The 25395-nt window shown below is 46.9% G+C and overlaps 4 protein-coding genes across 15 annotated transcripts; 2 read left to right on the forward strand and 2 right to left on the reverse strand.

The window, feature by feature from the left end:
- The first annotated feature begins 445 nt into the window (after nt 1-445).
- On the forward strand, nt 446-3269 carry PFN1 (profilin 1). Its single transcript, XM_020966857.2, has 3 exons — nt 446-714; nt 2450-2642; nt 2909-3269. Exons 1-3 carry the CDS (start codon nt 583-585, stop codon nt 3004-3006), a joined length of 423 nt encoding a protein of 140 aa, XP_020822516.1. The 5' UTR covers nt 446-582; the 3' UTR covers nt 3007-3269.
- Nucleotides 3270-3537: 268 nt separating this feature from the next.
- On the reverse strand, nt 3538-8497 carry RNF167 (ring finger protein 167). 7 transcript variants are annotated; one of them, XM_020966852.2, is made up of 10 exons: nt 8412-8497; nt 7500-7624; nt 7085-7165; nt 6094-6219; nt 5922-6009; nt 5727-5817; nt 5141-5246; nt 4861-4981; nt 4043-4123; nt 3538-3960 (listed from the first exon to the last, which is right to left on the reverse strand). In XM_020966852.2, exons 2-10 carry the CDS (start codon nt 7581-7583, stop codon nt 3698-3700), a joined length of 1041 nt encoding a protein of 346 aa, XP_020822511.1. In that variant the 5' UTR covers nt 7584-7624; nt 8412-8497; the 3' UTR covers nt 3538-3697. The 7 variants fall into 7 exon arrangements, with proteins under 7 accessions (XP_020822511.1, XP_020822508.1, XP_020822507.1 ...); XM_020966849.2 differs by lacking the exon at nt 8412-8497 and adding an exon at nt 8137-8230 and having other exon boundaries at nt 4861-4954; XM_020966848.2 differs by lacking the exon at nt 8412-8497 and adding an exon at nt 8137-8230.
- On the forward strand, nt 8329-20641 carry SLC25A11 (solute carrier family 25 member 11). 6 transcript variants are annotated; one of them, XR_013487115.1, is made up of 11 exons: nt 8329-8792; nt 9286-9438; nt 9670-9876; nt 10219-10309; nt 10397-10487; nt 10594-10693; nt 11031-11082; nt 11294-12005; nt 13982-14188; nt 14603-17848; nt 19406-20641. XR_013487115.1 is itself a non-coding variant. In XM_020966855.2 (8 exons), exons 1-8 carry the CDS (start codon nt 8329-8331, stop codon nt 11447-11449), a joined length of 1314 nt encoding a protein of 437 aa, XP_020822514.2. In that variant the 3' UTR covers nt 11450-12496. The 6 variants fall into 6 exon arrangements, 1 of the variants encoding a protein (XP_020822514.2); XR_013487118.1 differs by having other exon boundaries at nt 19476-20641; XR_013487119.1 differs by having other exon boundaries at nt 19501-20641.
- Nucleotides 15216-18431, reverse strand: GP1BA (glycoprotein Ib platelet subunit alpha). Its single transcript, XM_020966843.2, has 2 exons — nt 17876-18431; nt 15216-17387 (listed from the first exon to the last, which is right to left on the reverse strand). Exons 1-2 carry the CDS (start codon nt 17900-17902, stop codon nt 15216-15218), a joined length of 2199 nt encoding a protein of 732 aa, XP_020822502.1. The 5' UTR covers nt 17903-18431.
- Nucleotides 20642-25395: the final 4754 nt, after the last annotated feature.

The following is a 25395-nucleotide window of genomic DNA, read 5'->3' on the forward strand; positions in this document are numbered from 1 at the left end:
CTCCCTGCCTCGCCCAGCCCTCCCCAAGTTCCAGCTCCTCCTGGGCCTTCGAGCGCATGCGGCTGAGTAAATCATCCCTGCATTCCGAGCTGGGGGCTGGGGTAGAAAAAGAGTGGTTAAAAATTTAAACCGGTTTATGCCAGACCTTCCTACGATTTGCATTATTTGGGGCTTGCATAGTCTCGGTTTTCACCGTCCTTACCCCCCTACCGGAGTTTGATTTATTCCCTAAGATGCACCTAACATCTTAACCCTACATTCCCACCCTCACTCCCGCCCAGAGTTCCTTTTAATGCATTCGGCAAATTTGGCTGCTGGGGAGGGGGGGTAGTTTTAAAAATCGTTATTTGCAAAGTTTTTGGTCTCGGGAGGGGGAGGGGGGAAGAAGAGGCGGCCCCGCCTCCACTGTCGTTTGCAAAAAAAAAAAGGAGGGGGGAGGGGGGAGGAGGAGCAGCAGGACGAGCAGGAAGCAGAGCTGAAGGCAGCAGAGAGAACGGAGCTGCGAGTCCGGACAGCAGCGCGTGTTCCGAGCTCTCCGTCACCCCCTGCCCGCAGTAGCAGCAGAGCCAGACCGCCAGCGCTATGGCCGGTTGGAACGCCTACATCGACAACCTCATGGCGGACGGGACCTGTCAGGACGCGGCCATAGTCGGCTATAAAGACTCGCCCTCGGTCTGGGCCGCCGTTCCCGGGAAAACCTTCGCCAATATCACGGTATATAGACAGGGGGCAAACTAGGGCCTGGAGGCTGTCTGGGGGGGAAGTTCATTTTGGGGTGCATTGGAAAAATGCATTTGGAGGTTTGGTCGGTTTTTTTTTTCAAATTCGGGGCCGGTTGGGGGGATGGGGAAGTTAAGGGTTAGGAACAGAACAGCCGGAGAGATTGGGGGCCTGAGGGTCGGTTTGGCTGAGAAACCTTGGCCGGGCTGGGCGCTAACAGGATGTAAGTGAATTTAGGTAGTTGTGGGGACACTTGGGTGCCGCGCGGAAGACGCAGGCGCTGGGGTAACGGGACAAGGGGCAGAGAAGTGGTTTCCCATCCTTCCTCTTCTCGAAGGCCTGGCTTTTCACCCCTCACCACATTTTTCTTTTGACTTTTTGCGCCGAGGCCTTTGAATGGATTCTCAGGTTGCATTGCAACCCGCCCTCCCCCTTCCACCGTTTTTCCCCAAAATTCTTGGGACTCCCGCTCCGTAGTCCTTCCAGCACCACCACGGTTCTGAGGGAGGGCGTTACATCCGGGGCACAGGGCGGGGAGGGGCGCCAGCCGCCCGGTTCATCGGACACTTCCGCCTCCCCCAGGGCGGGGCGGGGTGGATGGGAGGTTTTTTTTCCCCCTTAACCTTCTTTTTTAAGGGGATGGCGGGGCGCCCCTGCACTTCCGGTTGCATGCATACGGGCCCCCACTGGTTCCACCATTGTTCGCCCCCATGGGGGGGCGGGGGAGTAGAAGGAAGCCAGGGCTCCTGGAGCTTCTTGGTGCCTAGGGGCTGCTCCTGGCCCGCCCCTCTTCTCCCAGGGCATTGCCACTCCCTGCACCTCCTTACAAGCTTCCCCTCAGCCCCCATATTTCCCCATGGCCCCACTCATTTGGGGTCCTGCTACTGCACCCTTCCCCGTTGGTAAATTTCCGTAAAGGAATTAATCTCCCCTCTCCACTTCCCCCAATCCATTTTAAAGTCAGAAGTGGGGTTGAACAAGGAAGTTTTAGAGAAGTTTGGTTGGGGGTAGGAGGATGGAATAAAGGTCAGAGGGCTCTCTCCCCAGTTTAGCTTGCCCGGAAGTGGGGAGGGGGAGCGGAAGTTTGAAGTGGGGATTTCCGGGAGCTCAGTGGCCGGATGTGGGGTTGGTGGGGTGTGGGGGTGTAGAGGGGAGAGAGGGTGCTTGAAGTTTTTTTTGATATGAGAGAGCTACCAGCTCTCTTGCATTGGCACCACTACTACCAAAAAAAGTTTTCTGATTACAACAGAGTTTGCAGGATCCATTGGGCTCCCACCCCTAGTTGTCATCTGGGCCCCAAACCACCAACTACTGTTCTCAGACCCAGGAATCCAGGGCCCCCACTCTGAGCTTGGCTGAGCCTTTGCCCAAATAAGGGCATAGCAGCTTTGTTCTATCCCCGGCCCCTCCTCCTCTGCTTCTGCTTTCCTGAGGGGAAAAAGCCATGTGCTTTCATACCCTCATCTTTCACAGAGTCTTGGCTCTCCTGCTTTTCATCTTAACAGTTTATACTCTAAAACTAATCTTTTAGTTCTTGGGGGAATGGTGAGGAGAGGCTGTGGGAAGTGAGTTTTTAAGGAATTATACACTTATCTGTTTAAATTCAGACCTAGACTCCCTTGGAAGAATTATCCACACAAATGGGGAGGGGGAGGAGTGAGAAAAAGCCACACAATTCTTAGATTCTAAACTTCACCCTTGTATTTGCCTCCCTTATTCCGTGCTATAGCCAGCTGAAGTAGCTGTATTGGTTGGCAAAGATCGTTCAACTTTCTTCGTAAATGGGCTGACACTTGGGGGCCAGAAATGTTCAGTGATCAGGGATTCGCTGCTGCTAGATGGAGAGTACACCATGGACCTTCGTACAAAGAGCACCGGGGGTGCTCCCACCTTCAACCTCACTGTTACCATGACTGCCAAGAGTAAGTTGTGACAATCTTCTGGTCCCTAATCTTGAAGACAAAATATTTAAATGCAGGTGGTGTCTTGTTAGATAAATACTGGCTAAAATTTCACTTTCTGATGAGGGTACATTTACTTCCATAGGTTTTTCATCTCCTATTTTTCCACCCAGAATAGCATTTGAGGTATTGCAAGGGGGGGTTGTTGACGAACAGGCTCAGGAATGTCTTGGTTACAGATGGTGGGGGCTGGGAGTACTCAAATCTTCCTTTTCTTCTATTCTTAGCGCTAGTCCTGCTGATGGGGAAGGAAGGTATCCATGGGGGAATGATCAACAAGAAGTGTTATGAAATGGCTTCCCACCTTCGACGCTCTCAATACTGACCCTCCCTGCCCCCCCTTCTTCCCCAAGGCTTCTGCACCATTTCCCTTACCATTGTTTTTTTGGGCCATTCCCCCACCCACTTGTTGCTGCCAAAACTACACCTGGGGGGGGGCCAGGTTGGATGGACAGGTGCCCCCCCCCATTCCTTTTGAACCTCCTTCCTGTGTGTAGTTGGGAAGTTTTTTTTTTTTTGAAAAATTTTTGTTGGTTTTTTTTTCTGGAAACTTATATTGGAATATGAATAAAAGATTCTACTAATAAAGGTGTGTGTGATGAAGACTGGAATCTGCCAAGACAGGGTGAATTCCAGAAGAGCTGGCCCTACCATCTGTGGGTTCCAGGGGAAAGCAAAACAGTTCAGTAACGTGCCTCTATAATGCTGGGAGGTCCCAAGTCCTAAAGGGTGGTGTGGGTACCTTTTCCCCTTTCTGAAAGATTGTTGCCTCCTAGTAAGCACCAGGAAAGAAAAGCTACTTGTCATTTCAGCCTTTTTTCCTTTTCCCCCCTCCACCCAAGAAAAACAACTAGACTAAAGGTGTTTGTGGGGGAGGGGGTCCTGAAAAAGACCCCACCCCTGGTCCAGAAACAAAGCAATTTTATTAAACCAACAATGAAAATGTTTAGATGTAGAAGGGGAAGGGCCTGGCTCTACCCCAGGAAATCCTCAAAGGAGGAAGGTGCAGATTCAGGTCAGACAAGGAGAGCCGAGGAGGATGGGGAGGTAGAAAGTTCTTCAGGAAGGGTAGGAGAGAGGGTACCAAAGGAGGGGGGGAGGGTACTAGAGGGGCCTAAAAGGGGAGTCCGTTCAGAGACTGGGTTTCCACTGTCCCCATCCTCCTCTGCTTCCTGCTCTTCCTCTTCTTCCCCAGGTTCTTGGTGAACTGGCTGCTTGCAGATTGGACAAGTCTTCCGGGTTTGGGTGAGCCAGAGATCCACACAGTGGCTATGATAGGCTAGGAAAAGACCAGGACAGAAATGGGTCATATAAGAAGGGAGATAGAGTAACGACACCCTTGGGGGCAAAGTATTCCTTACCATGGGCACATGGTAGTATCCTCAGCTTGTCCCCATCCTCATATTCTTCCAGGCAGATGGCACAGACATCATATTCATCACCTAGTTGGGAGAAGAACGAGATGATGGCCCCTACTTAGCCTATCATAGACTTGATTCTGGTTTAAGGGTTATTAGTCTCTTTTGTGTCATGAACTCCCTTCTCAGAATGTTTTGCACATCTGCATAAAATACATATGAAACTACCTTGAAATAGTTCTCAAAATATTTTTTTAAAACCGCAAGTTAAAATCCCCATTTTAAGTGTTTTCTCTAACTAAATCCAACTATACAAACTCAATAGTAAAAAGTCCCTGCAATGTGCTACTTAATCCAACTCAATCTACCTTACCCCTCCACCTTCCAATCCTAATCACTTTTTTTTTAAACAAATAGAGAAACTAGAGGCCAGGATAGATTTGTCCAAGGTTGATGGACTCAATGCAGAAAAGGCAGGCTGGAGGAGGATGGTGGGAGAGTAGGAAGTGATGGGAGCAGAAGGATCAGGCCAGCAAGGGGTAGAGGTGAGGGGAAGTAGTTTGAAGAAGGAAAGATGAGCAGAAATGGGGAAGGAAGGGCCAGGCCTCAGCTCTAGCCTTATATGGACACTAGGCCTGAGGTTTTTTGTTTTTCTTGCCTTTTTTGCCCCTTTTCTCTTTCACCCTTGCCCTGGTCTATGGAGCCTTTCCTGCCTTCCATCTCTTATTTTCAGACACTGATACCCAGACTCTGATAGTGCTTGGAACTGTCCTCCCCTGCCTCTTGCCTGTAGGAAACGTCATGCCAGAACCTTGCCTCACCCTTCTGATAGTTATGGGTGGGAATTTGTTTCAGCTGCTCTTTGCTCAGTCGGTTCCTTTGGAGCCGCTTCCGGTGCTGTATGCATCGAACTACCTGGCAGGGGGAGAGGAGAGACACTACCTGGCAGAAGAAAGGAGAGGAACCCACCCTGGAAGCATCAAAAAGGCCTGGCCAGTTCAATCCAGGTTTCCTCTCCCCTCATGGAGTTGGTGTGACTTCCCAGGCTATGCCTCTTTCCCAAACCCCCAGAAAAACAGACCTTGCCCAAAGTTAACTCACCAGCACAGCCCCCATGGCCAGAACCAGCAGGCCCACAACCCCAGTGAAGGGAATGAGGTAATAGCCTAGAGGGAAGATGTTGTCTGGGACCAGCAAGACTCGGGCCCTAGGAAGGGACAATGGGAGGGAGGGATCAGAAAGCACAGCAATGAGGGGCATTCAAGGACTGGAAACACAGGAAAAGGAAGGGAAATGAAAACTCAAGTGCAAAAGCTCATATTTCTCTTAATACTTTATGGTTTACAAAACTTCCTCACAACAAACCTGTGGTATAGGCAATACAAGTTGCCTATTTGTATTTTGCAAATGAGGAAACAGGCTCAGAGAGACCTGCTAAAGTCACAAAGCTTAAGAAATGGAAGAGCAAGGACTCAAACTCATGAGTTCTGTGCCCTTCCCACCAGAGCTTAATGACTCTGGAATATGGTACGTCAGACAGATGAAAGAATAATTATAAGAGATTGGGGGAGGGGGGGGACACAAGGTGGAGAGGAAAATAGTGAATGAAAAGATCTAGGGTGGGAAAAGGGGATTAGGAACATACCAGATATGAATCGGGGTTAAGGACAGGGAAGACACATCATACCCCTTGTCGTAGACAAAGAGGGAGCGCAGGTACTCTGAGCTTGTCTCTCCCACAAACACTGATGGGATCCAGATCTGCTGCTGAATTTCCTCTGCAGGAATGGGACTGTCATACCAGGGACCCAGGCATCCCCACCTCCCATCATTTCCCCCCCACTCCTCATGGACTCAGGTGCTCAGGTACCCCAACTCTTACCACTATTCCACACCATGTTCAAAAGTTCATTGGAATTCACATTGTAGACCACAGCTGCCCTGTACCCCGCCTTCTGGGCATTCAGAACCTGTGAGGATGAAAGGGAGTCAGAGTAATCCCTACCCAATCACTCTAGACCTCTACTTCCACCATCCCTGTTCCCATTCCCCACCTTGAGATCAAAGTTGCAGTCAAATCTCCGAAGCAGGGCAATAAAGACAGAACCATTGGCAGGAGCAAGAGGTGGAGGGTTTATAGGACTACAGGCATTGGCAGGATGAGCCTCCACTAGGAACCCCTGGGAGAGGGAATAAGATTAGGTGCTCCTCCTGCCCAAATGGATACAGATAATCCTACCCTCTATCTCCTCCAGGCAGCCAGAGACCCAACTTAAGTAGAAACATCCAGCTGTAAACAAAATCTTCTTTGGAATAATTACCCCAAACTCTCCAGTAAGATTCCTGTACACTTGAGTACGCTCTCCTCTAGTAGCTACTTTCATCCCCCGCTTTTTGCCTCCAATGTAGACCATCCTTCACAACCACCAGACTCCAAGCTTTCTGCAGGATAAGCTTTTGCTCAGGATACCTACTTCTATCTCAACCCTACCATACTATTCACTCTCCTAGGAAGTATCCTCAACTTGATTATAAACTCTCTTCCCTCTCCCAAGTACAAACCATCAATCTCTCCAATCTAGGACCAATTAAATATATACTGCTATATAGTTCTAGCTATAAATATGGAAAAGCCCCCTCTTCGTCATCTAGTCCAAGGCTTAACTTTTTTGTGTCATGGACTCCTTTGAAAGTCTGGTGAAGCCTTCTCAGAATAATGATTTTAAATGCATAAAATGAAATACATAAAATTACAAAAGGATTCACTTGTACTTAAAGTCATCAAAATATAAAAAAAGTTCATGAACCCCAAGTTAAGAACCCCTGACCTAGTCTAACCCTTTCACTTTACAGGTGTGAATACTGAGCCACAGAGAAGAAAAGTGATTTGCCCAATGTCACAAAGATACAAAGCAACAAATTCAGGTTTCTAAACCAGGTCTTCTGACTATAGTTGCAGTCCTCTTTCCATTATATTACTAAGGTTATTGTTTACCTAGCCCTTCTTGCCCACTGATCCAAACTTGTGGACGATAAGCAACTTACCTGGAGCCCTTCTTGGCTCAAGGAAGCCCCAAAAAGGGCAGGAAGGTCTGCAAAGTCCATGCTGGCGTTGTGGTCAGAGGTCTGGGAACATAAGACTCAGTGCTCCCCTTCGGCCCCACTGAAACCCTGCCCCCTCCCCTCCTGTCCCTACCCCAATTCTAATATCGGATATATATAATTTAGAATTGGAAGAGGATTTAATCCAAACCTCTCATTTAGCAAATGAAACTTGAGGCTCAAAGATGGCAAATAATTAACACAATGGTAGTAACTGCTGGAGAATTCAGGTCCTTTGGCTCCCAATCTAGTATTCTTTCTAACACCCATGGAGTAAGAAAAGGTTGGGGATCCACTCTGTATAGGGAACCTGTTGTCCTAAGCTCAGCTCACCCTGGGCCCAGATCCCCAGACTCACGGCTCGGATGAGCCCCCAAGTGGGGGTGATCCCCCATAGCATAGTGGCCATTAGCACAGGGAACGGGAAGGCCTCAGGACGCATGGTAGCAGCAGCAGCAGCCGCAGGTTGGGGAGGACGAAGTCCTGTAGCCAAAGAGAACGGAGTTCTGTTCCAGCGCCCCAGGCCCACCCCCTGAACCCCAAGTATATCCCTCCCAGGCCAAGTAATCTTTCACCCAGCCCTAACTCCCCGTGGTACTGGGAGGGGGGGAGAGATGGGGGAGGAGAAATGACAGTTCTGAACAAGGTGGGACAGTAGGGGCCTCTAGGTCCACTCAAGTTAAGTGGTTTGTGGGAAAAGGGGGGGAACCCAAATGAAAAGATTAACTTCCGGTAAAGGAGAGAACAGACAAGGAGCACTTCCGGACCTGCAGGACCCCCGCCTGATCCCTTAATAGGGACTTCCGGCCCACAACACCTGGGCCCAGGGGACGTCAAAAGTGGGCCAGCCGGTTAAAGCAGGGAATGAGGGCGACAAGGGTAGCTACAGATGTGGAGGAAGCCTAGGTGGTCCAAGAAACCTCCAGCAAAGTCCTTCCCATCCTTCAGGGAAGATTTCCGCTCCCGCTGCCCCCGGGGATTCCCAGTTTACAAACCTCTACTCCCTCCCAGGGCTGCTGGCGCCGCCGCCGCTACCTCAGGTTCATTTAAGTCTCGCGAGAGCTTCCTCATTTCACCAATCCTCCACATACTAAAGCCAATTGTCGCGAGAATCTCCCCCCCGTCACTCCCCCGGCTTCCCTGATCTCACGAGATTTTCCCGCTTTCTCTAGTTCCCTGGGGCCTCCATGCGCTGTCAATCGCTTGTTTGTTTCAGTTCCCCCAGCTCTCTCTCCCTATTTACGCCCTTCTCCACGAACCTCAAACCCACCTCCACCCCCAACATTATTCTCCAAGCTCCGCCTCCAATCCTCTGCCTCACTAACTGGCTCCTTCCACTTCCTGGTCGCCTCTTTTCTGCGCCTGCGTGCCAGCTTCCAGCTGAAGGGGTGCTGGGGCTGGCCCCGGGGCTGGGGAGAAGGCGGGGCTGCCTGGACCTGAAGAGAGCGAACGGGGAGAGTGGGAGCAAGGACGCGTGCGCGCGCGCGCAGTGTCACCTTGGGTGCGTGTGGGGGCGCGCGCTCACGAGTCCCCGGTGCAGCTGGGCATTAGTGGAGATGGCGGCGGCGGCGACTCCTGGAGGCGGCGAGGTGGCTTTAAAGCCCCGCACGTCCCCCAAGTCAGTCAAGTTCCTGTTCGGGGGCCTGGCTGGGTAAGCGTTCTCCTCCCCACGCATGTCCTGTCCCGGGCTGGAAGCCGGGCGCCTCTCTGGGGACGGACGGGACAGCGCTGCGGATCGGCCTCGGGGGCAGCGCGGACGCTGCTCACGGCCCGTTACCCCCCCCCCGCGGCACCTCGCTGCACGGCTCCCACTGCACGGTCGCCCCGGACTGCCAGACGCGTGGCCCTCCTTCACGGAGCCCCCTTTACACCTCCATCCCCTCTCCGGCCCTCGGGCCTGCCGATCCCCGGGTCATTCCAACCCGCCGAGCCGGCCCCGAGCGCAGCGCCATCCCCTGGCCTGGTACAGCCAATCTGTGGAAAGTTGCGTGAACGCTTAGCCCGAATTCGGACCCCGGTGGGCATCCATGGCCCGTCCACTTCCACATGGCACGTGTCTCTACGCTGTTGCTCTGAGCACCCGAGGCACTCAGGATGGAGATTCTGAGGGCCTGTCTCTGAGCCCCCTTCTTCCCCCACCTCAGGATGGGGGCCACTGTTTTTGTGCAGCCTCTAGACCTGGTGAAGAACCGAATGCAGCTGAGTGGGGAAGGGGCCAAGACCCGGGAATACAAGACTAGCTTCCACGCCCTCACCAGCATCCTGAGGGCTGAAGGGCTTCGAGGCATCTACACAGGGTAATTCCAGGGCTGGGGACCTGAGAGCTGGAGGCCTGGCCTTTGGGGAAATGAAGGGGGCAGACGCTGTAGGTGAGGCATGGGGACTGGGCATCAGACCCTGGCAGCTGTGTGGCACCATGCCCAGCTCTTCTCGTTGGAGCTGTTAGAAGGAAGGGCCAAAGAAGGGGTTTCCCCTTTCCCATTGGGCCTTGATACTTGAGTTCCTAATGTGCTTTCTCCTTCCCTCAGGCTGTCTGCTGGCCTCCTACGTCAGGCGACCTACACAACAACCCGCCTTGGCATTTACACTGTTCTCTTTGAGGGCCTGACTGGGGCAGATGGGACACCCCCTGGCTTCTTGCTGAAGGCCGTGATTGGTATGACCGCAGGTGCCACAGGAGCCTTTGTGGGAACACCTGCTGAAGTGGCCCTGATTCGAATGACAGCTGATGGTCGGTATGTCATGCCTAAATCTTACCTAAGAATCTAGGACCCCAGACTCTCTCTAGGGACCATTGGCTTGGGAAAAGCAGTGAATTGGCAGTCTGGAGACACAGGTTCTAGTTCCACTACTTCCAGTCTAATTTTGGGCAAGTCAGTTTATTTCTCTGGACTCAGTGTTTTCAACTATAAAAGAGGGGAATGATGGTTCTGACTCTGAAGTACTGGGGTTCTTTGTAATGCAAAGATAGAATTACCACTGGGTAATTCTTGGTCCTTTCCTTCATGACCTTGGCTCTTTCCAGATCCTCTCTCCTGCCCTTCCCTCCCATTCTTAACCTCATTCACTCTTTGCAGGTTGCCATTGGATCAGCGTAGAGGCTACAAGAACGTTTTTAATGCACTCTTGAGGATTGTCAAAGAAGAGGGGGTCCTCACCCTTTGGAGGGTGAGTGGAAGAGGTTTGATGATAAGGGAGAAAATGGGAGAGGGAGGCGGGGCTGATACATTGCTTTTTTTTCCCTCTTAATGCTAGGGTTGTATCCCTACCATGGCTAGAGCTGTTGTTGTCAATGCTGCCCAGCTTGCTTCCTATTCACAGTCTAAACAGTTTCTCTTGGATTCAGGTGAGTCCCAGACCTTCCCCACCCACCTGAACATCTGGTCCCCAGTCCATGCTGCTCCAGCCATTCCAAGGGTTTAAACTGTTTTCTCTTTCTCCTGCCACTGTAGGTCACTTCTCTGACAACATCTTCTGTCATTTCTGTGCCAGTATGATCAGTGGGCTGGTCACCACAGCAGCTTCTATGCCTGTGGACATTGTTAAAACCAGGTGGGCTCAAGGTCTCTAAGGCAATAGCAGGGGGATGTCTGGGTTTTCACATATGCACTTAACATTGTTCAGATGGAGGAGATGATAGCTCATTAGGACAGCAAACCAGGCATACCATTTTTTGAGCTCTGGATTTGGAGTCAAGAAGACCTAGTCTCTTTTCTTCATTTTTCCTCATCTGTAATATGGTGGAATGAAGCTAGAAAACTTTAAAGGGCTCTTCTAGTTATGAATCCACGATAAAGATTGTAAGCCTTGGTCCCATTCTATCCCATCCAGGCCCCAGCTTTCTCCACAGCTCTAACCTGTTATTCACCTCTTCTTGTGTTTACCACAGGATCCAGAATATGCGAACAATTGATGGGAAGCCCGAGTATAAGAATGGATTGGTGAGAATTTGGGGAATTGAGGGAAGTTATTCACCTATCTCTTCATTCAACATTTAATAAGCAAATATTATGTAAAGTATTTGGCCTGTATTCGTCCATGAACTAAGGCCTGAGTCTTTGTACTTGGGTCTCTTGGTTGGGAGGAACAGTGTGGGTGGGAAGAGGTTGGGGTACCACTCATCCCCTAAGCGCACCCCTTGTTGCTTGACAGGATGTGTTGGTGAAGGTCATTCGATATGAAGGATTCTTCAGCCTCTGGAAGGGATTCACTCCTTACTATGCCCGACTTGGCCCCCATACTGTCCTCACTTTTATCTTCTTGGAGCAGATGAACAAAGCCTACAAGAAGTTCTTTCTCAGTGGTTGAGGAGCCCCAAGGGTGCCTGCGGACCGGGAGGACATGGCTCCCAGGAATAGGGATCTGAGGAGTTTCTGCCACCCCACGCCCCCTGAGCTTCAGTCCTCCCGGCCCTTACTATACATTCACCTCCCAAAGGGGTTATCTGGATTCTGCCCCCCTCAGCCTCCCATTCTATTTATTTCCCCCAACTCCTTCACTCTTCCTCTCCCCACTCATGTGGTTTCTCCTTATATAAAGGACTTTGATCTGTCCCCTGCTCCAGCTTGGACTCTGCTTCCCTTTTCCTGTGGCTTCTAGATTCCACCCAAAAGCCTGGGACTTGTCATCATTACTCTTGGCACTTCCACCCCAGCAATGTCTCGTGGAGGAGGGGGGAGGGCAAGGAGATGCTAGCAGAAGCAACAGCTTGGATGGTTTTAAGTTCCATAGTACAACTGGACACCTAGGAATGATGTTCCTTGGCTGATAGAGTATTTTTGCTTGCTTCCCAAGCAGAGAAACCAAGTAGGAGAGGAAAAAAAGGAAGGAAGCAGAAGAGCTAGAACAGAGGAGAGTGCCTGTGGTAAAGTAGAATACTTCTCTCAGTACCCATCCCCAGCAGAGGGCCTAGTAAATGCCTAGTAAGAGACGGGATGGGGGCAGCTAGGTGACGAAGTGGATAGATCACCAGCCCTGGAGTCAGGAGGACCTGAGTTCAACTCTAGCCTCAGACATGTAACACTTACTAGCTGTGTGATTTTGGGCAGGTCACTTAACCCCAATTGCCTCACAAAAAAAAGAGAGGGTTGAAATTTGGTATCTGATCAAGACCAGGGCCTCTCCACACTCCACATGTTCCCACATTTCTGTCATTACAAGTGACAGTCATAAGGAAGCGAGAAGTGTTTGCCTCTGTATGTGCTTGGGTGCTCTATCCTCCCTTAGCCTGGGGACAGAGGGGCTGCTTTTATTGGGTTCCTGGAGTACAAGTTGTCCATGCCTTTTTTTTTTTAATCTTGAAAATGATGGTGAAAATACATGATGATTTTATGAAAATATATTTAATTATAGTAAGGGACTTGTCATTACTTCAGCCGTTTTTCTGGGGTCATGGAAACATTCTGCAGTTCACATATTCCCTGTTTGTGTTGGGAGCTGGGGTGGGAAGTAGATGACCCTTGAAAGAACTGAAACCCGGTTGCTACAAGGAAGAATGTGGGAGACAAACTGACTTTCCAGTCTGAAGGGAGGGTGGATGGGACAAGTGAGCAATATTATTAGGGTCAGTGAATGGGGATCAGAACTTGTAGTAAGCACTGATGAACACCTGCCTCTTTGGAGACTGAGACAAATTGCTGGGAGTGGGGAACCCTTGATAATCTATTCAGGGAGATAATGAGCAGCATCAGGGACTCAAATCCAACTCTGTAAATTGGTTAGAATTTATAAAGATGAAGGAAAGAGGAGAAAGACAAAATGTGTTTCAGTAACAAGGAAGTGGCTAACCTAGCTATTTGGTTGCAGGGGTGGGAAGGGTTGTTTAGGAGAGCAAAAGACTAAAGTCCAACAGAAAGATCGTTGGATTTGGAGTCAGGGTCAGGTTTCAGAGTCCACCTTTGCTGCTTACTCTCTTGGGCAAGTCACTGGGCCTAGGGTTTCTTCATTATTAGATGTCTTAAGCTGGAGAGGTTGAGTTGAGGTCAAGTTGCCCAAGTTTACGTCTAGACTCACTCTGCTGCTAGGTTGTGATTGTCAACATTTTAATGGTGTGAGCAAATCAAAGTAATGGAATCAGTTCTGGAAGGGATCTTTGAGCACATGCAATTCAACACTCATTTTATAGAGGAGGAAATTGAGACCTAGACAGAGAAAGTAAGCTCCACAGTCACACAGTGGCGAAGCAGGCACTAGAATCCAAGTTTGTTGATCCCAGGACTGTGCTTTTGTTACCTTTGCACCATATGGGCACTTTGATGGGACCGGAATCTTTCCCTGGGCCTAATACCTTCTTTTTTTTAATGTGTATTTGGAGGAGAGCTCAAGCAAGTGACTGCTTTCACTCCGCTATCTTGGCTCCCCCCCGCCCCAGTCTAATGCCTTCTTAAGATCCGCTTTAAGATGGAGATATGGAACAGTAGGCTCCTCATAGACCAGGAAGGGTAAAGAAGCCCAAAGTGTGGTAAAGGAACAGTCCCAACCTAAAATCGAACAAACCGCCTTGGCATTGGGGAAGGAGAGTATATATTCCACTGACCTGTTTTCTGAGTTAAAAACAAAGCATAAGATTAAAACTAGCTGTGTAACCTCAAGCACATTACTTGATCTCAGGGTGTCAGTTTTCACATCTGTAAAATGAGGGGATTGGACTCCGTGATCTTACAGGCTCCTAGTTCTGATGTTCTTACTTGTTATTAGTAACATGAGACAAAGCATTCTATGCTATGGCCAGTTGGTAAAGAGGTAAGGTAAATGGACATAAAAGATAAAACTGTGGGGTAACATCTTTTGGCCTTTTATATTAAAGCTGTAAAGGATAAACATTTGTTGATTTTTTTGCAGTTGCAAAATGTGAAGGTGCAAATGTGGATGTGATCATTGGCTCCTTAACCCATATGCAAACTAAAGTTAACAAAAGGTGATCATTGAAGGGTCTTTAAGAATGCAGAAGAGAGGACAATAATTTTTTAAAACCTCTGACTTGAACCTGGTGCAACATTCCATAGTAAAGGGAGTTTGATGTTTTGAGCCTGCATGACTTCGAGGAAGGTATTTCTTTTGGCATTAAAAAGTAAAGTCAAGTAGAGGTGGGTGGAAGGTTTGGGGAGATTATGATTTGTCTGGATTTTGAATTTTTGAGTTTGAAGTGATGGGGCATCCAAGAAGAGATGTATTGAAAGCAGTTGGAGATGTGGGGCTGGATCTCAGGAGACAGTTTTGGGCTGAAATTCTAGATATTTGTTCTGTCTGTGCTAGGTGCTGGGAGAGGCACAGTTGGTCAGGAAAGAGGATATCTCAGGGAAAGGAGAAAGGTCTGTTGGGACTCATTTGGGAAGGTAATGGGAGGAGAGAGTCTTTCCAGGATATAAAATGTTCTGAGATTTTAGGGGAATAGGAAGTTAGTACTGGAGGACCCTAGCATTCTAGGGGAACAGTCTCCTACTTATTTCTTCTCCCCCAAAGGATTCTACTTGGTAGGGGTGATACCCCAGCCTATCCCACCAAGACACTGTGGTGTGGAGGAAAGAGCATCAAGAGAGTTCTGTGGTTCAAACTTCAGAAAACTAAACTTTTCTGCAATTAAAAAAAATGTTAAAACGTGTAACCTAGAAATTCAGTCTTTTTCCTCCTTATGCTGTGTCTCCATTTTATTCATATCTACTTCCTCCAATGCTTCCCCCTTATCTCCGGATTAGTCTTCTTTCCCACCATCGTTGGTGCTTGCTTTGTTACCCACTTGAAACCAGCCCCATCTCCAGCTGCTTTCAGGACATCTCTTTTTGAATGTCCCATCCCACTTCAAACTCAAAGTCTGTGATGGGGAGAGGGAATGTGGTAATGTACATCCTTCTGCCTCACCAGTATATCTTACCACCCCCAAGACCTAAAATCTTTCTCCCCCACCCCTGCCCAATACACACAATAAGAACTGATTACTAGAAGAAATTTTTATTATGGATTCGTATCCTAGATTTCAGAAGAGTATGCCACATCCACACTCTTTCCCAGGTCATTTAGGGTGCTAGATTCTGTCTAGGAACCTGAGCATGACAGGGTTTGTTTATAGAAGCACTTCTCAGAGGCTGTGGCCTGAATACCTGATGCTGACTGACCCAAGCAGGTCTTCCCCTCGACCCAGGCTTATGGCAGATGGTTTCCTCTTCAGAGTCAGAGGTCCCACTCGGCCATTGGACTGTACCCACAGAAAGAGTCTAGTGCGGAAGGAGGGTATTAATCCCTCAAGATAAAGGAGGCAAGCTCTAGGGACTATCACCTCCTTCCCCTTAAGGAGTTCAAGGTGGGCAGTGGCCTGTGGTTTGGGAATGTCCTCCATAAAGGCATGGGTCCTTGGCAGATGAGGTGGGGGCTGGGCTAGAGCTAAGAAGAGAATGAGAACAATGGAAGAGACCAGAACCCAAGCTATTCCAAAGATGTAGAACCTCAGAGAGAGAAGGCAGCAGGAGATGGAAAGGGGAGAGGAATCGCTGGGATCACCTAAGCTTCCTAGAGCTTCATTTGGTGGGAGAATATTGGAATTCGGGAGTGTTAAAGTTGAAGAGGGACTGGGGAAGGTGACAGGCAGGGAAGAAGTATGTACAATGGAATTTGTGGTTGGAAACGTGACAAGTTCTGGGGTGGTTTGGAGCATGGTTTTTTCTGAGGTTACTGGGAATGTGGCGGCTTCTAGGGAGGTTGGGAACCTGGTTGTTTCCAGATTGTCTGTGAATGTAGTGGGTTCTGGAGTAACTTGGATTGTGGTAGCTTCTGAGGAGATAAAGAACGTAGTGAGTTCTGGCATTGTTGGAAACACGGTAGTTTCTGGGCTGTTAAGTAATGTGGTTGTTGAGCTTTGGGTAGTTGGGAATGTGGTATTTTCTGGGCTGATCTGAAGTGTGGTAGTTTCTGAGGAGATCAGGAACCTAGTGAGTTCTGGCATTGTTGGGAACACAGCTGTTTCTGGGTTGTTAAGGAATATGGTGGACCCTCGGGGATTTGGGAATGTTGTTTTTTCTAAGGTTACTGGGAATGTGATAGCTTCTGGAGAGGCTGGGAACCTGGCTGTTTCCAGGTTCTCTGAGAATACAGTGGGTTCTAGGGTGATCTGGAGTGTGGTAGCTTCTGAGGTCAGGAATTTAGTGAATTCTGGCATTGTTGGGAACAAAGTTGTTTCTGAGCTGTTAAGGAATATGATGGACCTTCGGGTATTTGGGAATGTGTTTTTTTCTGAAGTTATTGGGGATAGGGTGAGTTCTATCCTGGGCTTTTTTGATCTTTTAAGGACTGTGGAATGCTCCAGGGAGATGGTGGTTGGAATAGTAGTAGTTTCAGGTTCTGGGACCCCTTTCACAGTTAGCCCATCATACCCATCATAGCTGTCATAATCATAATCCCCACTGATGGGGCAGTTCGCAGAGAAGGTGTAGACAGGTGTTCCAGAGGGAACGTCACACTGTACGCTCTTCACATCTGGAGTCATGACCTTGACATCCAAGCCTTCCTTCCAGAGGTAGACATTACCCTGATTTTCCTGTAGCCAGTGACGTAGGTATTGGAGTTCACAGTTGCAGTTCCATGGATTGGAATGGAGGAAGACATAAGGCAGGAGATTGTTCCCAAAGAAGCCAGAGGGAAGGACAGAGAGCAGGTTATTCTGTAGGAAGAGGGTGTTTAAATTATCAAGATCTGCCAGCAGGTCTGCTGACAGTTGTTCCAAGTAATTGTTTGCCAGATCCAACTTCTGGAGTTTGGATGCTCCTTTCAGAAACTTTGGGGGCAGACTCCTCAGCTTGTTGCCTCGAAGGTAGAGGTTCTCTAAGGAATCCAGACCAGCCAGGGTTTCTAGAGACAGAGACTTTAGGGCATTTCTGGAGAGGTCAAGCGATGTGAGAGAGGGGAGAGAGTACCTTAGTTGGGGAAGGGTCTGTAGGTTATTATCAGAGAGATCCAGGATTGAGAGGAGTGGAAGTTTCTCATCTGCCTTCAGGACACTCATATTATTTTTAGCTAAGTTGAGCTCAGTGAGTTGGCTTAGAAGACTGAGAGAAGAAGTAGAGAAGGATTGCAGGCCATTATTCTGAAGGAGGAGGATGGCAGTGTCTGGTGGCAGCTTCAGTGGCACAGACTTCAGACCAAGGGATTCACAGTTGGTTTCCAGCTTGCTAGCCACTTTATGGGTCTCACAGGGAGTTTGGGAATGGGAGGTACACAGGAGGAGGAGGAAGAGGAAGACTAAGAGTAGCATGGGGTCCTGTGGAAGGGGAAAAGAGGATGTGGTGATTCCTTCCCTATTCACATTCACATATCCTTTCACATTCCAGATTCCAGAAGAACCCATGACCAGACCCACCCGGTCTTCAGACTTTTCACCTCTCCCCTTCTCAGGCTCCTAATTCCCTTCTCCTTCCCATCTGCTGCTGGGCAAAGATATTTCCTAGTCTCTCACTTCTTATTCCCCTGTGTTTGATCCTTCCAGAGACTCAGGTGTCCAGCCTCTCAGCCCCATAGCCTCTCCAGGACCCAGATGTCTGGCCCTAAGTCTTTCCATACTATTTCCTTAACCCCACTAGCCCTCTTGTTTCTTTCCAGATCCTAGTATCCACCACTTTAGTCAACTGGCTGTTTGTTACTACCACTACCCTCAATCCACCAGACTGAAAAATCCATCCCTCCTCAGCCCCAGCTAGGTCAACACTGCTTTCCAGTCCTCAGGTATGACCTTTCTCTCCCACTACTCACCATTTCCCTTGAGCTCCTCCAATTCATAGTTTCTGCCAGGAGCAATATGCCTCTATCTGCTCACCCTATAGAGAGGCGAGATGCCTGGCTTTGGGCAAGAACAGGAAGGTGGGGGAAGAGAGAGGGGAGGAAATGGTGGCCTGATAGGAGCCCTGGGTTTTCCAAAGGAGGGGGGAATCCAGACAGAACCCTTATCATCTACCCTCACAGCTTCCCTCCCCCATATCCGCCATTCCCCCAACCCTTTCCTTAGAGTTCTGAGTCCATGGGGCCTATATCTGGGAAGTGAGGGGTAAGCAGTGGAGACAGTGGGCATTATTGTAAGGGTGGCTTTATTTAGTTAGGCAGCTACCAGTTTTCCTTGGCACAAGACTTCTTCACCTGTTTTTTAATGGTAAGAGCTACTTCATTTACCACTGTTTCTACAAGGAATTATTTTAAATAAACACACACACAAACACATACATACACAGAGGCTGAGGAGTTCCTCTACTACTGCCATAAGGTTGAAAGACCATCATGTTGAACTCAGAGGGGTTGGAGGCACCTAAAGGTTACCACAAGTCAAGACAAGTTGTGTGGGGTACTCTCTTGGGTAAATCCTCACCCATAGATAAATTAGAAGGTAATGATAGTTGCTACCTCCTCATATCCTACTGCCTGCCATAGAAACAGGGGAGCATTAGTTGGCTGCAGCATACGTTTGAAAATGAGGAACTCTCACGTAAGTACCAATGAATAATCTAAAACGGGTTCACATAGAATACCCACTGATGCACCCTTTCCTTCAGCTCCTAGATCCTTGGTGGCTGTCAAACTTATTCTATATTGGCTTTCAGTTCACAGTGTTTCATCTTTCTCTGATTACCACCTATCTATCCTAGGAAACTGCTTGAGCAGACTGAGGAATAGTACTATTGCAGAGGGACACCAAAGTTTTGGTAATTCCCTAGGGAAAGTCACTAGCTCTCCTGTCTAACCATTCCTCTTACAGAGGCTGGATGTCTCTCTCCGTTTCTATTCAGATTCACTCATTTTCCCTAGAACTCTGTCAACACTGGTGATAACAAAATCTAGAATAAAGACCAGCAGCTGCTAGTTTTCTTTCTAGAAAAGGGGAATGAATTGTAGCAATGACAGCATGGAGAACAGAGATAGCAACAGGATACCTCTTGAGTTCAGATCCAGGCAGGTCACTTCACCCATCTCTGCCTCAGTTTCTTCAGCTGTAAAATGGAGATAGTAATAGCACCTATCTCCCAGGGTGGTTGTGAAAATGAAATGAGATACTGTTTGTAAAGTTCTAAACATAGTGCCCAGCAAATAGTAGGTGCTTAATAAATACTTGTTTCCTTTCCTTCCCTCATCCCACCATAAAACTAAGACACATCCTCCCATAAATACACACAGAATTGGTGTGCTCACACAAAGACCTGTAGTTAAGCATATAGGGATAACCAAAGAAACTGACTTCTGGCCCTGCAGGGCCCCTAGTGTCCTTATGGTTGTCCTTGTACTGTTCCTCTCTAGGCATGGTGTCTGCTGGGCCGGTCACTCAGCTGGGGTTTCTCTTCTCTGCACTTAAATTCTCAATTCTCAGGACTGACTCCGTCTCAACTCCACAGATGGACTCTGTGGGCCTTTTCTTTGGAGACTGTTGATCAAGTTGCTCTGCCACAAGATGACATTGATGATGGGGCAATGAGTGAAGAAAGAAATCCCTTCCCTAAAGGCTACAACTTCCTCAAAAGCCAGGTTCTCTCTTCTTCAAAAGCCAGATTCTTCTCTCATCTTCTGTCTTCTGAACTGCTCAGACTGAATCTCACAACTGAAACATCAGCCAGGTCCCTAAAGGCTACAACTTCCTCAAAAGCCAGGTTCTCTCTTCTTCAAAAGCCAGATTCTTCTCTCATCTTCTGTCTTCTGAACTGCTCAGACTGAATCTCACAACTGAAACATCAGCCAGGTCTCAAATCATTCCTTAGAAAGTATGCCTTAAGGGCAGCTAGGTGGTGCAGTGGATAGAGCACCAGCTCTGAAGTTGGAGGACCTGAGTTCAAATCTGGTCTCGACCAAAGACTTGACACTTACTAGCTGTGTGACCCTGGGCAAGTCACTTAACCCCAATTACCTGAAAAAAAAAAGTATGCCTTGCTTTTTAAATGCTGCCAGGGTCCTGGCTGATCATGTAGCCAGCCAGTGAGTCTTATGATTCCATCAAAAAGTTGCTTAAAGAACTCACTTGCCCTAAAGGAATAATAAAGTACAGACACTTCCCCTTCCCTTTAAGACCTTAACACCACCTTGTCTCAGTTGCTGACAAAATAGAGTGATGACTAGTTACAAAATGGAGTTAGTTTGGTGTGGGAATCGAGAGAATCAATTAAATTCTATCTTGTGACCACCAATGCCATCTTATGCTGTCACATGTATTATCCTCCATATTGTTGTTCACAAGTCATCCATGGAAAACTAAATGGTATATGCCATCTATTGTTTCATGAATGCAAGTGGATGCAATTAATCAGCATCTCTCAATTCTGGGAAAAGAAAGACCCTTAAAGCCACTCTCAACTCCCCGGATCCCTCTAATCTTTCCCCCAATTAGAAATCAGATTACATAATTTTGATTTCTGTTGTTTTAATTAATTGCTCTTATTTGATTATTTTAAATACATAAAAATCTGTCTATCAGATCTTTGGACTCACTGGAGAGTCCATTGACCCATTTGCTATGTCTGTTTTGCCAATAAATCATATAGCTGACATTGTTTCCTGAGTTATTATTAATTATCCACCACACTACTTGAGGCCTTTATATCCTTCTTGGGTGTTGGAAGAACTCAACTGATGAAGGATCCCCTAAGCAACTGGCTACAACTGAAAACATGTTCTTCATGCAGCTCCTCTTTTCCAGGAAGAAGTATGTTGTATCATCAATCTTTGGAAGTCCACATTGCCCCAGGCTATAAAGTCTTTGTATTGATATCATCATTGTGTAAACTGTCCTTCTGCTCACTTCATTCTTCCTTCCAGATCCTTAGTGGCTCTAAAACTTATTCTATTATCTACTGGCTTTTGATTCACTTTAGATTATTTATCTTTCTCCGATTATCACCTCTCATGTGAATCTGCTTGAGTTAACTAGCTAAGCTCATCATACAAATCTTAGCTTTGGATTTCTGTCCAAGATGGCTGCCTGAATCAGAGTCAGTCAGCCCAGTTTCTACAGACCTACTCCAGCAAAACTATGAAGTTCACACCAGATCAAAAGGATCAAAAAATACAGTGAAAAACTACAGTGAGTTCTTCCGTTAAAAAGGTCAACCAGAAGCCCAAGGACCTTGAATTCACCAGCAAAGCCAGTACCATTATTGACAAGAGACAGGACAGGGACATATGTAGCATGCAAGGCTCTATGTCCTGATATAGCAAAAGCTGAAGATTCTTCTGAGAAAGCTCCCTGTTAGGGACCTTGGAGGTATTTGAGAGCAGTTATCAGCACAGTGAGCAATGACTGCCAGGGCTGAAAGACCAGGACAGCCCAGGTCCAGGGACTATAAAGACCTGAAATGCCAGTGAGGACCCTTAAGATCCCATATTCTGAACCCCCAAAATTGGAAGAGAGGTGTCAAAAGCTAGGGAGGTAGAAGTCAGCACGAGTCTAGATGATCCAGGTTCATCACCTTCCCTCAAAAGTGCGTCATGGCGTAGCACCTGGCCCTGGCACAAAGCTCCAATTCGTAAACTAAAGTAGGAGAGATAAGTAAATCAAAGAAAATACTGACCAGTATCAAAAAAAAAAAATTGCCAATCTAGAATCTCCCAAAAGGAGTCAGCAATGTTGTAACAATCACAATCATTCTCAAAGGAAAATGGGGATTTTCCACAAAGACTTGTTAGTAATGAGAACAAACCTCAAAATCTTTAATAGTTTTAGAAGAAAAATTATTTGCTAGAAGAGGAAAGCTGGAAGAAGCCTTCCTCTTTAGTATCTTTGAGGTTTACTTTAAATAGGGTTTCAGAGAAGAGTAACTGCACACAAGCTATTTTGTAGGGGAGGCAGTTCTAAGCAAGGTCCATTAAGATGTATATTAACAAGCATGAACATTCAAATTTGGAGAACCCAAAACACAGACATTGGGCAGGACGCAAAGAGGTAGGCAGGATTGAAGCATTCCCTACAGCCAGCTGGCTTCCCTGGAGGTCTCTGAGGTCAGCCTGACCTCTATAGTAAGCTTTTGGGTTAGACAATGTCCAGCCACATCAAACTTAATTCAAATGATATTAATAAATAAGTTTTTCTGAACAAAATAAAGCATTTCCCTATAGATTATACCTAAAAGAATGCCTAGAAGAAGTGAGTAAATGAATGAAGCCTTTATTAAGAGTTTATTATGTGCTAAGCTCTGGGAATACAAATAAAAAAATAAGCAGTCCTTGTCCTCAAGGAGCTCACATTCTAATGGTGGGAGATAACACATATGGAAGGGTTCAGCTGCAAGTCAGATGGAAAAGTACCATGATCCTTAGGTCCAGTAGAAAAGCAGACGCCTCTTCTTTAATGTCATTTCCACTAATAAAATCCTATCAGTTCCTGACATTGAACCATTTGACAATGGTGACTTTGGTAACAAGAGCTTTCTTCTTTCGATCGTCAAAAGATGTGGCTGTAGCACCTGCAAGACCAGTTACTGAGCTGTATTTCCAGAGGGATTCCTCTCCAGGATGCTGGTTTGGCACACTGGGTTGGAAGCTCCTCAAAATTTTGGATTCAGGGTCTGGGGCTGTCTCTTTCAAGGTCTGAGAGGAGATGGAGGTCAAATGGTGGGAGTGAATTGACTTACCTGGCACATGCTGCCTTCTGTCTCTTCCTCGGGGTGTCCTGATGCTTAATCTAGGCTGTCTTGCCTGCTCTGAGGGTGGCAGTTGATTGGCTATTGATGGGGATGGCTGGCTCCTTCTCCCCACAAGCCACCTCCCCACATGATGACTATAAGTACTGGGACAGAAGTAGAATTGGTGATCTGGGAGGTGCTACTACTCTGAGGACTCCTATGTTTACAAATGGAGTATGTGAGAAGATTATGCAAACATGGAGGAAGGGGCAGGGGAGTAGACATCAGATGTATCTTGCTTTTATCTGAAAAAAGTTGAAAACACACACACATACATACTCACACAAAGTTTGGTTTAGATTTCTCCACTGGGGCGGGGCAGTTTGGTGGCACAGTGGATAGAGCCCTGGCCCTGAGTTCAAATTCAGCCTCAGACCAAACACTTGACACTTACTAGCTGTGTGACCTTGGGCAAGTCACTTAACCCCAATTGCCTTTAAAAAAAAAAGATTTCTCCACAGGGAAGCAGTGGGGATATGAAAGAGAATGTTGAGAGACAAAAATAATAAGGGAGTAATTACAAGTGTGAAATGTGTGTGTTTGTGTGTGTGTGTGATCACTTGGCTTATGTGAGTCCACATGTGTCCTTATAAATATGGCTCAGATAGATCTCTAGAATCTTCTCTGCCTACCCTTTTCCAAAAGAAACTTTAATTCATGACAGGAGGGGAGCAGGAGATGGAGAGCACCAGGCTGGCCAATCTGCTCTTGTCAGTGGGGGAGAGAGTACTAAGCTAAAATTACATCGATCTGCCCCTGTAAATATTGTTATTTTAGGGGAAATAAGTTTAAGGTTCAAGCCACTCTCCTGACTGCTGCTCCTTAACAGTAAAGAGATGCTCCAAGGTATATATCTAAAGGCTTGACTCCCTTCCCATCAAATGTCAGGCATATAAAAGTCATCACGTAATATAATCACATAAATAATAGCAAATAGGCCCATTTATCCAAGCTGATAACAAAGAGAAATCAGAGAAGTTATATGGATTAGAATATACTAGATAATATACAGAGTGAATGAGCTGTCCCACTAGGTGCAAGATATCTAACTAAACTCAACCAGAAGAGATAGTATCCCAGATTTTACCCAAAGAGACATTGCCTGAAGTCTCTAGTGTACTAAACTGGGAGGGTAGGAACATTATTGAGGTTCCTCAACAGGTCAGCTTCCTCCCAGAGTCTTTTTCTCCCTTTAGGGACCTTTAGCTGAAGAAAAATCTGTAATTGAGTGTCTTTTTTCTTTTTTTTGGCTAAGCAATGGGGTTAAGTGACTTGCCCAGGGTCACACAGCTAGTAAGTGTTACTCCTCTCAGGTCCTCCTGACTCCAGGACCAGTGCTTTATCCACTGCGCCACCTAGCTGCCACTTGAGTGTCTCTTCTGTAGAAGGTGAAGGCCCAAAGAATTTATATAGTGCCTACAATGTACTATCCTTACAACAACCCTGAGAGATAGGTGCTATTATTCCCATTTCACAGTTAAGGAAACCAGAAGTTAAATGATATATTCAAGGTCACACAGCTAGTAAGTGTCTGAGATCTAGGCCCAGCACTGTATGCACTATGTTTTTCCTGTCCAAGCTCTTCCCCCCTCAACACCCTGCACCCCCACTGCAGGCATGGATCATGGACTGATTATTCATCAATAAAGATAATCTTATTTGAATGGGCTTGAACACCAGATTACACAAGCAAAAAAAAAACTATTGGAAACTGAAGAGGGAATTGAAAGGGAAAAAAAATTAAAATAAAAGACCTAGAATCTAAAGGGGTGCCTTTTAGACAACTGGGGAATGGCTGAATAAATTGTAATGTATGAATGGAATGGAATGTTAATGCACCATAAGAAATGATGAAAGAGATAATTTCATTCTGGATAGTGCCAAATGATGTATACATGGTAAAGTGAACAGTACCAAGAGAATAATTTATACAAGGATGGCAGCATTTTACAGAAAAATGCCTTTGAAAGATTTAAAATTCTGATCATTTTAATTACCAACTGTGTCTCCAGAAGACCTATGGTGAAGAATGGTATCTACCTCCTTACATTTTTTCACATGGCCACTGTGAATTCATTTTGCTTAACTGTCCTTATTTGTTACACAGTTTTGTTTTTTCCCTCTTGGTTTTTAATTGGAAGGATGTTTGGGGGAGAGCTTGCAATAATGGTATCTCCCCCCAAAAGAGGGCCATTGTGACATTTAAAAAAAATCTTCTATAGAAGATAATAGAATGTGCAGTTCAAGGGGCAGCTAGATGGCGCAGTGGATAGAGCTCTGGCCTTGGAGTTAAGAAGAGTTGAAATCTGACTTCAGACACTTGACACTAGCTGTGTGGCCTTGGGCAAGTCACTTCACTACCATTGCCTCACCAAAAAAAGAAAAAAAAAGTGCAGTTTGAGTTCAAATATAAATAAATAATTTTTAAAATAAAATATAATTTTCTTAGGTTTCTCTTAAACCTCTTTTCTCTTTTTATCATTTCTTGTAGCACAATATATTCCATTCCATTCTTATGCCATAATTCATGCAGCCATTGTGCCATTGATGGCATGTGTTTTGTTGCCAGTTCTTTTCTTTTCTTTTCTTTTTTTTGTGGTTTTTTGGGCAATTGGGGTTAAG

Source organism: Phascolarctos cinereus, unplaced genomic scaffold (genome assembly GCF_003287225.1).
Source record: "Phascolarctos cinereus isolate Bilbo 61053 unplaced genomic scaffold, phaCin_HiC Scaffold_5;HRSCAF=322, whole genome shotgun sequence".
NCBI classification, from domain to species: Eukaryota; Metazoa; Chordata; class Mammalia; order Diprotodontia; family Phascolarctidae; genus Phascolarctos; species Phascolarctos cinereus.